Source organism: Ceratotherium simum, chromosome 4 (assembly GCF_057802395.1).
Source record: "Ceratotherium simum simum isolate JZ-2026a chromosome 4, ASM5780239v1, whole genome shotgun sequence".
Lineage (NCBI taxonomy): Eukaryota > Metazoa > Chordata > Mammalia > Perissodactyla > Rhinocerotidae > Ceratotherium > Ceratotherium simum.
In genome coordinates this window covers 39,437,034-39,449,056 of record NC_141903.1, presented here as the reverse complement: position 1 = coordinate 39,449,056, position 12,023 = coordinate 39,437,034, and the positions used below count along the sequence as shown (strand labels likewise).

The 12,023-nt window shown below is 51.3% G+C and overlaps 1 protein-coding gene across 2 annotated transcripts in view; it reads left to right on the top strand.

The window, feature by feature from the left end:
* Window positions 1-345: 345 nt before the first annotated feature.
* The window catches only part of TGFBI (transforming growth factor beta induced), a 32,495-nt gene continuing 20,817 nt past the window's right edge, over window positions 346-12,023 (top strand). For both annotated transcript variants that reach the window (XM_087429763.1, XM_004420169.3), the window contains exons 1-2: window positions 346-494; window positions 5,204-5,302. In XM_087429763.1, coding sequence (XP_087285889.1) covers window positions 361-494; window positions 5,204-5,302 — 233 coding nt within the window. In that variant the 5' untranslated portion in view covers window positions 346-360. The remainder of the gene's footprint in view (window positions 495-5,203; window positions 5,303-12,023) is intronic.

Below are 12,023 nucleotides of genomic sequence, written 5' to 3'. Positions count from 1 at the left end.
GAGGGAGTGAAGTGTGGGGAGAGCCTCGGGCACAGCTGCCCCTTACTCCCAGCCTCCCCTTCCCGGAGGACCTGTAGCCCTTGGAGCCATGGAGTCGGTTGGTGAGGAGAGGGAGGGCGGACGGCGGAGAGGAGGGCTGGGCGGTGAGGAAAGTGAGCGGTGCGCGCAGCCCTGGCCGGCGGGCTGGCAGGCGGGGGCGGCCGAGGCGCCCGGGCAGCCCGCCCTCTGCGCCGCCCGCCGGGCTTCCCCGCCCCTCGCGGCCGCTCCCTCCCGCCGCCGCTTACTTAACCTGGCCCGCGGCGGAGCGCTTGCACTTCCTCGGCCGCCCGCTCGCCGCCCGTCCGCGCGCCGTCTCGCTCCATGGCGCTCCTCGTGCGGCTGCTGCCCCTCGCCCTGGCGCTGGCCCTGGGTCCCGCCGCCACCCTGGCGGGCCCCGCCAGGTCGCCCTACCAGCTGGTGCTGCAGCACAGCCGGCTCCGGGGCCGGCAGCATGGGTAAGCCGGGCTGCCCCGCTAGGGGTGGTGGAGGGACGGGCTGGGGGCGTAGGGGACAAAGCCCAAACGAAAAGCAGGGAGCGTGGGGCGCTCGGAGGGACCAGCCCTGCACGAGGTGGAGGGAGGGAGGTCGGGGGCCATGGAGGGAAAGCCAGCAGCGGACGCTTTGTAGAGGATGGCGGTGGGAGAGCTGACCAGCGACCAGACTCAGGTCAAGAGCAGAAGACCTGACCCGGGCTTTCAGCTTCTCCCAGCAGAGAGGACGAAGGGGGAGTTGGCAGCTCTGCCCAGAGTCACCGTGGGAAGGTGGCCAGGGCAGAGAGGAAGCCCACCCAGCAGTGCACATATTCCAGTCCAGCCAGGTCCTTGTCCAGTGCTTCCAGATGTGAGACTGGGGCCACACAAGCTGACAGCATCCCAGGCCCCCAGGCTCCTGTTCACCTAGCCAGGCCCTGCACCCACCACCTGGCACAGATAGTGCTCTCCAGGCACGGCAAAGGCAGTTAAGGCAATGTGGCATCTCCTCCCCTGGCAAATGAAGAGCAGAATTCCGTGGGCCTCACATACATTGTTCAGATGGGGAAACTGAGTCCAGAGAGGACACACCGCTTTCCCACAGTCCTGCAGTATGCACTGGAGCTGGGGTTAGAATCTCTCTTAAAACGATGGCTAGATTTGTAAATTTGGGACATTGTCATTGCAGATATTCCTTTGAGGCACTGAAGATGTGTTGGCTTTAGGAGGCAAGCCCAGGCAGAGGGTCTGACCTGGTAAAGACCCTGGCCCAAACCCAAGCAGAGGTGGGCAATGTTTCTACCTCCCAGACTAGACCAGCCTGCTGCACACATAGCACGGCTTGGCCGCAGCTTCCAGTCCAGAGCTAGTTGCACAGAGCTGGTTGCACTAGCTCCTTTTTCACAACCAGGTCAGACTACATGTGGATAGAGTCGTGTAGCAGCACAAATGCCGCTGGGTCTCAGGGGGAGCCCATTGCCACTGACTCTGACATTCACACCCTGGTAGAACGCAGACCACCCCATGACTGGACAGATCTGTACTCAGATCAAAACTCACTGTTGGGAGTGAGTAGAGTTCACTTCGTAGGACTTTACAAAGCCTTGGATCCCCACCCCTAGGAGTGCTCTGGGGGTGGGCAAAGGCTGCCGCTTCACAGGAAGTAGTTATCCTCGTTCCCTCTGCCTATGGCTTTAGGGGTTTACTTGGCCTCTCAGGTGCCCGGGGCTGCCGGAGGGGGCCTGCTGGGCAGTGAGTCTGGCTGCTCTGCAGAATGAGATCAAGCAGGGCCCTGCCTCAGCCTCAACACCCTCCTGGAAAGAGGAGAGCACCGCCAGATGTCCTGGGGTCTTCAGGGAAGTGGGAGAGTCACCTTTGACTTAGGTTGTGTGTCCTAAAGGGTGAGGGGGCAGGTCAGAAAGAGGAGGGGGATATCAGGCATAAAAGTCAAAATGTGAGCAAATGGCATTTTCATTGCCACTACCCGGCTCACCTTTGTCTCTACCTTTCTTACCAATGAAGCACGTTATGGTTGGATGCCACAATCCGCCTGGGAGGTTTCTGTCCCCTCTGTATCTTAGCCACTAAGTCAGGAGAAGACTCCTCTAGCTTGCCCTGCAGCACTGCCACCAGGAATGGTGTCTCTGTGCACACCACAGTGAAGCTTCCCCAAAGGTGTTGACCTTGTTCCACCAAGAACCATCTCTATAGCAAGCCTCCTTCCCATCAGAGCCCAGAAGAGACACTGCCCAGCCAGAAAACAGGGTGCTTTTTTTTTTTAATGCAAATGCTCTTTATTAGGACTTTCAGATATGAGATCAACTTCCTCTCCACCGACCCCCCCACACACACCCCTGTAGGCTAATCCTCTTGATTAGCTTCTTGCTGTGCGGTTGGAAAGGCCTGTAGTGATCTGTGATGGGCAGAATGGGCTAAGTCATATGTGCCCATGGTAAAGTCGAGATGCACAAGCAGATGAACTGTGACGAGTGGTTGCATTTGCTCTGATCTAAGTGTCCCTGAAAATACCACAGGGCTGCCTGGCCTTGCACAGGTGTGTGGCACCCTGTGAAAAATGGACAACCTTGTTCAAGCTCCGACCCTTCATTCAAAGTGAGAACTGGTGAAAAGGGAAGGAAATCTCTCTGCTGTTTTAGGGAAATGTGGTGTGCTCCAAAACGTGAAGGAAGAGATAATGTGTGCCTTGCTCGTGTGCAGCACTTTATTGCCCATCACCGCTTCACCACAATGCCATGAGATCTCTTGTTCGTGTTCCCATTTTACAGATGGGGAAACTACAGCTTAGTGAGTCCAAACGCAGGAAGCTGTAGTGACTGTGATGTGGTCTCTTGACTCCTGGCTCTATCTGTGTTACTATAGGGAGGGAAAAAAGTAGTACCAAGAGAGAAATAAAAATGTAGTCATACTTCTGAATATCAGCAACCAAAACTGGACAGAATTTCCTGACGCACTTGATTTTCAAATCCGAGTTGCACAGCAGAGCCGTTGTGCTTGAGGCAGAAAGCCCAGAAATGGCTTGCTAATTTAGATTAAACTTCAGCATAAATTTCCTGTATACACAGCCCACCCCTCCCACCCTGATGGATGTGAGAGGGAGCAGGTCACAGCGACCCCCAGGCCCCGCTCCTGTCTCAAAGGGCAGCAGCAGTGGCAACTCACTCCGCAGAGGAATGTTGGAGCCACATCCACAAGAGACTTGCTGAAGATTCGCCAGACGCCTACGGAAGGTTGCTGGGAATTCATCGACAGTAATTGTTTCCTGCTTGGTCAGATAGAAGAACTTCTGAGATTGTGTAGCAGTGAACAGCATCTAGGGCTGGTGTGTAGCCAGCAGGGACGCTCCGGGGCTCATTTGGAGACTGCTGCATGAATCCCAGGCAGCACACAGAGAGGCAAGGTGGCTTCTGTTAGAATCCTCTGGAGGCTGCAGGCAGCTGGCCAGACCCAGCCAGGACTAAGGGCACGTGGCCTCTCCTCCCTGCCGCTCTGTAGTCTCCTCTCCGCCGCTCTGTAGTCTCCTCTCCGCCGCTCTGTAGTCTCCTCTCCACCCTTAACTTCTCTTGCCCTCAGGTTCTTACATCAACCCGCTAAGATTTACTGTGCCTCCTTGGCCCACTCACCTTTGCCTCCTGCACCACACACTGGACAAGAGGTGACATCCACACAGTAGAAGAGACAGGGCAGAGAAGTAAAGGGTCAGTGTGCCCTCCTACCCAGTAACCCGACTCTGAGTATTTGAGAAGTGACCAAGTGCCTGCAGCCGATGTGATAGGGATGGCAGGTATAGCTCTCACTGCGGTATCAGCATCTTCCTGAAAAATACCGTGCACGTCAAATGATGGCTATTGATTACATTTCTAAAGTAACAGAGGAATTGATACCTACAGATGATACCTGAAGTTCTCTGGGCGCAGAGGTTTTGTGAAAGCCCTCAGTCTCTTCACTTTGCTTTCCTCTGACTTGTGATTCAGCCAGATGAACTGCCCTGCCTCCGGCTCAGGATGACCCCCTCCCAATCGTCACCACACAGCCACAGCTGCCTCTTTTCCCCAGGGCCTCCTATTGAAGGTTCTGCCACCACATGGCCTGAGCACGATTTGGTTCAGGACTTGGTACACTGAATAAAATACACAAAACCAAAACCTCATGGCTCTGGGAAAGAAGGCTTCTCAGCACAACCCCAGGGCATTTGCACTCAGCTTTTCCACAGAGTTCCTGAGGCCTCTGCTGAGCTGGGTGATCCTGGGAGCAGAATTTTCAACAAATTCATTCCAGCTCCTTCTCCACCCTGACCCAGTGCTCGGCCCCACCTAGAATGTAAAAGAAAGAACAAGGCAGAGCACCTGCCTTCAAGGTTCTTTGGAAGGTGGTGGAGGAGAGGAGACATGCACACTGTGATCGGTTTTGGGTTCTGTTGGTACCCCGCGTAAACGAGGGCTGTGTCCCAGGTCAGGGGATGGACAGAGGGTGTTACCTGGGACACTGGAAGAAGGCTTTCTCCAGTGGGGCTCAGCTGGGGTCTAAGTAATGAACGACTGAGAGTCCAGTGGGAGAGAGTCTCCTATCAAGTCCTGACGGCAGCCGGCATGTCGTGTTTGGGAGCCAGGCAGCTAGCCTGGGCACACAGAATATGTCTGTGTGTGGAGCCTCCTGGGAGGTGCTGGGCACAGACCTTGGCCCCCGGGACAACAGGGCCGGCAGTGGGCACTGGGAGCCAGGTTGGAGCCTGTGGGCGTTTTGGCTCAGTGTGGGGTGGGGGTGCAGAGATAGGCTGGGGGCTTCTCTCGAAGCTGCTTTGCTTAGCAAACATACCACTTTTACTTAGCTAGTTTTCTCGATCTGTAACATACAATTTAAAAATTTTAAGATGCTTTTATTTACGCTTACCGAAGGTGTGTGTCAAAGAAGGATACTTACATGAGATTATATCAATGTGTGGGATATACTTTGATAACATTTAATTTGGGGGGTAACTTTAAGGGGAGGTTGATGGAAATCTAGGCCACAAGGGGCAAAGTCTACCCCGAGCCACCCCCAGTACCAAGATTGAAATGACTATATCTTCTCCATATCTAGAATGTTCTAATGACCCAGGAAGGCCCGCATGGTGGGAAGGATATGGAGGTGGGGTGGACATCCTGACTATCTTGCTAATGTTGCTGCTTTTCTTTTAGCCCCAACGTGTGCGCTGTGCAGAAGCTCATCGGCACCAACAAGAAGTACTTCACCAACTGCAAGCAGTGGTACCAGAGGAAAATCTGTGGCAAATCAACGTGAGTATCTGTAACCACCCAAGACCACCAGCCACCCAGGAGGCTGTGCTGCGTGTACGCCAGCTGCAGTGCCCCCGGGGCCTGGGCCAGCCTCCTGGAAAATCAGGCTGCCTAAGGAGCCATGAAGATGCAAACATGTCAGGGCACTGTGTACTTGGGAGTGGCATTTTAGTAAGCTGGCCAATTTTGTTTTGCATTTTTAAGGCTCCTGACAAGATTTGGATACATTTTTCAGGGCTGATTTGGGATTACAAGAAGCATGACACATGGTGTGCATTTGTGTGTGTGTGCGCTTCTTAATCATCACTAAATGATACGAATATTTAGTGGAGAAGCCACCAGCCCCCAGCCTGTGACTCTCAGAAAGAAAGCCCAATGGTAAACTTATACTAAATAACACCACCCCTGCTCGCAATCCTAAGGTAAACACCCCCATAAGACTTAGAAGGCCTAGAAATAGGCACGACAGTGTATTAAGGTGGGACAGTGTATTAAGAACATAAGCTCAGACTCCCTGATTCAGGTGCTGGCTCTGCCGCTTACCTGAGCAGGTTGCTTCACTTTTGGAACCCTCAGATGCCTCGTCTGTAAAATAGCAAATGGGACTACCTTCTGGGGTTGTTAGGAGGATTGAGTGAAATAATGCACACGAGAGGCTGAATATGGCGCCTGGCACGGTGTAAGCGCTCCATGAATGCTACCTGCTGTTATTTGCAGATGTAGGCCATGCAAACAGAAGTGAGACTGCCAATGGGATGTGACCCGGTATGGTTACAGTAGGGCTTGTTGGTGCCTCAATTAGCATGGAGGGAGGCAGCATTCACCCTGACTGCCCTGCTGCCTGATTGAAACAGGGTGGCGGGCATGTTCTAGCAGAATTCCAGGGAAACCTAATCTGTTTTGGCACTCATCGTCAACAGATCTCAAAGCTGGCTGTCTCCTACAGACAGGAAGATGTGCTATGTGAAACCTCCTGAGCCACTTGTGAGGCCTCCCCTTCCCCTTGTCTGCATAATAGGAGGATTAAGAGACTCTAACCCCTATCTTGAACCCTTTCTCAAGGTAGGGATTCTAAGACATATTGCTTGTGACGTTGCTTTTGAGCAGACATCTCCTCCAACTTCATAACCAACTGAAGGAAGGGAAAAACGCTCTTTCCTTAAAATGTACATGGAAATAAATATTCCAGCTTATGACCCTGATTTTGTTAGGCAATTCTCAATCCTAGTAGGAATCGAGGGAAATTAGGGACCATGGCAGAGCTGGGGAGAGACCAGCAGCTCCCTGGGAGCCTGTCGAGGGCAGGTCCATGACAGTTGGCTTCCCACTTGACCAAGCCCAGCCTCAGAGCTAAGAGTTGAGCGAGCTAAGAGGACACACTCTCTGGGTTCTGTGAACAAACGCCCAGTGATAATTCTTGCTATGGACAAAAGGAGATTATGGAAATTCCGTCCCATGTCCTTCCATGATGTTAATTTAAAAAAAAAAAAAACCTTTAGTACTCTTTGATTTTTCCCATGTGTGTATATTATCTGCTCAAATAAATAGTTAATTAACTACTTAGTTAAACACGGAGCCAGGCCCCACGTAATTGCTTCTTGGAAGGAGACTAAAGCGCCAGTACCAAGCAAACAGCTCTTCCACATCTCAGAGCCCTGGGTTTCAAAGAGCTCCACATTTTTGTTAGTTCCAGTTTCTCTAAAAATGGGACCTGCTTGTGATGTCAAGCTGGCAACAGAGTGACATTGGCCCTGGTATTTTGGGTGGCCCTGTGTAGAAGCATTTGTCTCACTAGTTAACAGTAGCTTGGTAATACTCACCGGCAGTTCCCCGGCTGACGCTGTTGTAGAGGATGGGTCCCCTTGGCTTGTTGGCTCTTCGTACCTGCACCCTCTCCATCTCTGTGTCAGGACAAGGCGAGGCAGCACAGCTGTGTGTTGTGTTCCTGATGGCCCGGTCTTTCCTCCAGGCAGGTTTGGCTCTGAGAGTGTGGTGATGTGGTGGTGCAGCACCCTCACACCAGTGGGCACCGGGGAGCCCAAGCATTAGAAAAGGAATCGATGTGGGGTGTGGATAGGGAAAGTGAGGTGGAAAGTAGAGTTAAGCGGAGCCCGGTGCCCAGTCCCGGTTGTAGACCTGGCCTTACAAAGCCAGAAGGCGATGATATGCACATCCAACTCTTCAGTGTGGCTTTTGCTTTGGACAGCTTCAAAAAGAGGAAATGAGGATATGAAAACGTGAGTTTATATAAAACTTTATGATCCAGGACAAGAGGGTCCCTGCCTGGACCATCGTGTGTAGTGTCAGGAAGGTGGAGCCAACTGGTAAGCGGTCTGGAGAACCCGGGGAGGGAAAGGGGAAGCAGCTGAACTCATCTCCAATGTCGTCAAGAGAGCTGAGGAAGAGCAGCCTTGTTCACTTGTGTACCTGCAACTCAGACCCTTGAGAGAGCTGCCACCTGACCCCAGGAATTCAGTGCCATGGGTGGTCAGGAAGGGAGGGGGAGAGGGCTGTGACAGTTGACATCATCCCAGTGAAAATGGATCCCTGGGTGCATTTATTTGGGTGAGAACCGACTGGGAAATGGGGAGCATGGTGGTGGTTGGAGTAAAGAGGACCGTCTCAGCATGAGGCCAACTTGGGCAGTGGGAATTTTCTCAGCAAGACTCTGGGGAAGAGGCTGGAACCGAAGTGTGTGTTGGGATGAAAGGGAGCAAAGTGTTATGGGGAAGGGGGCACAGGTCACCAAGGGACACAAGACTTGGAAGGAGAATTTGAACCTGAAAGCAGACAAGCGGCACCAAGCACAGGGCCAGGGGGTAAAGACTTTGCAGTATCAGGTCACACAGAGACCCAGGAGCCTGGAGCTGCTGCTGTGAGACCCCCGACTCCACCTCCACGGAGGGAGGAGGGGTGGGAGGGGACTGGCCTCACTCAGCGCTCAGATCAGAGGACACTACGTTGTCCTCAGACATTAGCTTTTCTGCAGTTCCTGAGTCTTTCATGCTATTTGTCAAGCCCAACATATGGATTTTATTACAGGACGTGGTTACCAATGGGCCCCTATTTAGTGACTTGAGTGAATTTTATTTCTGGGAAATTCACATTAGCTTTTATTTTAGATCCTAAAGAGCACCAGAACAATGCAATAGCTAATCAAGCAAAGAGGGTTATGAGGGAGACAGCATCCCATTCTGTGATTTCAGGCCCCAGTCTGATCAGTAACCATAAAATTTTTACGTGGAAACAGCTTGAGCGATGATGCAGGAAATTGTGGTCAGGAAGCCTTGCTGCCTCTCGACAGGCCTCCTTTGTGTGAACCCCAGTGAGAGGGAGGCTGATTTAACAGCCAAGTTGGAGTTGACATCATGGGGTTGTAACAGTCAGAGCAGGAGCTCAGACATCATAAACGTGGCACAGTGGGGGCCAGCACGGAGCTAACGGGTAGGGGTGGCAACTGTCCATCCAAGTCTTGAAGTTGGTTCACGAGGAACACATTTCACAAGTGCAATAGCCGTTCTCTGGAGCCAAGATGAGCTGGCAGGACACTCCCCTTTCCCTAGTAGCAAGTGTTGCTTTGCCCAAGGGCTGAAACATTAATACTACTTCAGCACTGCGTTAAAGCTTAGAGCTTTAACTTTCACCGAAGCCAGCTGGTGTTTGGGCGGCTTTTCCATCAGCTGGCAGAGCTCTTTCCAGTAGCTCTCATTCTGTGCAGGGCACCCAAGGACATCTGCAGTGACACTGAGGAAGAGCCCTCCTTTTCTTCCTTTTCCTGTATCCTACAACCTTGATCCAAAGAGGAAAAACTAGAGGATGGTGAGAAGCCATCTAGGGAAGCCAGGTTGTCCCCAGACCCACTCCAGCACCTCCTTCCCTGTTTCATAGTCCTTGTGCAGCTAGCTGAGTGTCTATGGATAATCTGCTCCGAAATAACTGAGATTTGACATACACCAAACACCAGTGGTTCACCAAACACCTCTGTTGGGTAGGCTTCCTGAAGGTTCTGTCCCATTCTGTAAACTCCTAAGAGGCAGCTTAGCTGACGTGGAATTTTGTTCTGTTGAGTATTTACATGAATCCATGTACCATCTAGGATGAGGCCCTGTGGTAAGTAGAATAATGATCCCCTAAAGATGTCCACATCCTAATCCCCTAACCTGTGAATATTTGCCTTACAAGGAAAAAGAGACTTTGCAGATATGATTAAGTTAAGGATCTTGAGAGGGGAGATTATCCTGGATTATCTGGTGAGTCCACTGTAATCATAAGCGTCCTTATAAGAGGGAGGCAGGAGGGACAGTCAGAGAAGGAGATGTGACAATGAAAACTGAAGGTGGAGTGATATGGCCACAAGCCAAGAAATGCAGGCAAGCCTCTAGATGATGGAAAAGACAAGGAATGGATTCTCCCCTTGAGCCTCTAGAAGGAATGCAGCCTTTGATTTTAGCCTCATAAGGCCAATTTCTGACTCTAACACCTAGAATTATAAGATAATAAATTTGTGTTGTTTTAAGCTACTAAATTTGTGGTAATTTGTTACAGCAACAATGGGAAACTAATACAGGCTCTATCTATTGAGTTATATCGATGTGTTATAGGGGATTTATTTATTACAGTGTGATTTGATCGATGGTCTCATGCAGGACATTGCTTTCAATGAAGTTATTAGCCTAACTTCAATTTTAAAGTTTATACTTGGAATTTTTTAAGAAGGTCAACAACTGAGTGCTCAGTAAATATCAAGCATTTGTTAGTGCTTCGCATTTGTAAGCTCATTCAATTCTCACAATCACCCTACAAGATCAATATGATTATTGATCATATTGGGGAAACTGAGGCTTAGAAAGCCTAAGCAACCTGCTCAAAGTCATCTGCTGGTAAGTAGCTGAGGACTAGCTCTGTGCTATGCTTCTCCAGGGAGAATCAAGCCTAGCAGCTAATGTCAGTAATCCACAAGTGAGCAGCCCTGTAGGGCCGGGATGAACTGCCCCAGATGTCTCTCTACAGCCCCAAAACCTGTGACTGTGGGTCCCAGGGACAAGGCCTCCTCAGGGTCAGCAGAGGCCCTTTGGCCCAGAGTCACCAACCTTCCTCTGGTTGCTCACCCCCAGTCTGGTGGTCATTCTGATCCTCTGGTGCAAGGGGACTCCCCAACACCCCAGTCAGATGAAGGGCATGGGAACGGAAGAGACACAGTCAGCATCCAGAAGCCCCCAAAATGCCCTCACATGCGGCACCAAATTGCCATGAAAAACATAAGTACATTTTCTAAAGGCTTCATCTTCCTCACTAACCAAGCTGGACTCTGGTGAATAGAGTAGTGGTGGGGTCTTTGGTGGTGGGCAGTAGGGTAAAGCAAGCCCTTTTTCACCAGGGGGCTCAAGATTTTGATTTTCTCCTGGAGACTTGAGAAAGTTCTGCAAGTACCAGGAGGCCAGGAGTACAGAAAATGAGCCGCTCCAGGCAGGCGGTCTGTGGGGCATGTCAATGTCTAGACAGCGTGGGTCTGTGTTTGCTCTGCGATTCCACTTGGAGAGCATGACACACTGAGTGGTTTCCCTTCTGTCACGGGAAACTGGCTCTCAGGCCGCACTCCTTGCTCCCCCCACTTCCAGAGCCTAGTTAATCCCTGGGTATTTACAGCCACAACAGCCAGCCGAAGCTATGGAGCACACTTGCAAGAGGGATTGTTTTAACTTTCTATATTCACTTCTTGGAAAGTTACTTTGGGGAGAGAAATACCAATACTTCTCTCTTTATCCAATTATGAGTAAAAATTTTGGAGGTGAATGCAGGAGCGCTTCCCAAACATCTCTATTCTTAGGCCTTGGATTAACACTATCTTTTTGCCCCTTCTCCCCCCCAAATGCCCTTCTAAATTGGGCACCTTCCCTCACTTTCTTCCTTCAATTGTTCTTCTGACCAAGGAAGCTGGAGCAAAAAAATTAATGTCTCATTTCCCTAGAGGATATGCTTTTTCTGACCTGAGGTTTTCACTTAGACTGTTTCAGACCAAAGAGAAGCCCGGAGCCTTTAATCAGAACAGCTTTTGCTGATGAGATTCAATTCAGAAACCAACAGATTGGTCCTTTCTGCGCAGGGAAGCCAAGGAACTGGGGAGACGCCAGTGGAGGCTCCCCATGGTTTCCATCCTTTGCTGCGTTCATCCTAGAGAGATGGCATCAGACCCATGATTCTGTGATTGTCCCCAGCCCTGTCTCCCCACAGCATGTGTGTTCTCCCCAAGACCAGAGCACAAGGAGAATGGTACACTAGGCTGAGAACAGGGTGTGCTAGTCCAGAAATATTTGATCAAGATCATCTCAAAGGGCTGTCTTCTCAGTCTGCGATTTCCAGCTGCCCTCTGCTTCTCTGGGGCCATGCAGAGTGGTTCTGAGAAGAGCCGGTATTGTTGGGACAGTTGGGAGAAGGGAAACCGCCAACCGTGGAAGCATCTCAGCCCACAGGGCTGCTGTGCTCAGGCTGAGAGGCATGGCTTACACCTGTGTACCTAGAGAGTGCCTGGGATGCCAGACTGGGCAGCAGGAAGGCAGAGAATGGAGAGGTCAGCAGGGCAAGAGGATTAGGAGAAAGCTTCCTGGCAGAGAGCCACACTCGGCTAACCAGGAAAAAGCTTTCGGTTGGGGGACTGAGCCCCTGCTGGGGGTAGTGTACCACCCATGTCCAGCCACTGTGGGACATGAGTGCAGAAAGCCCA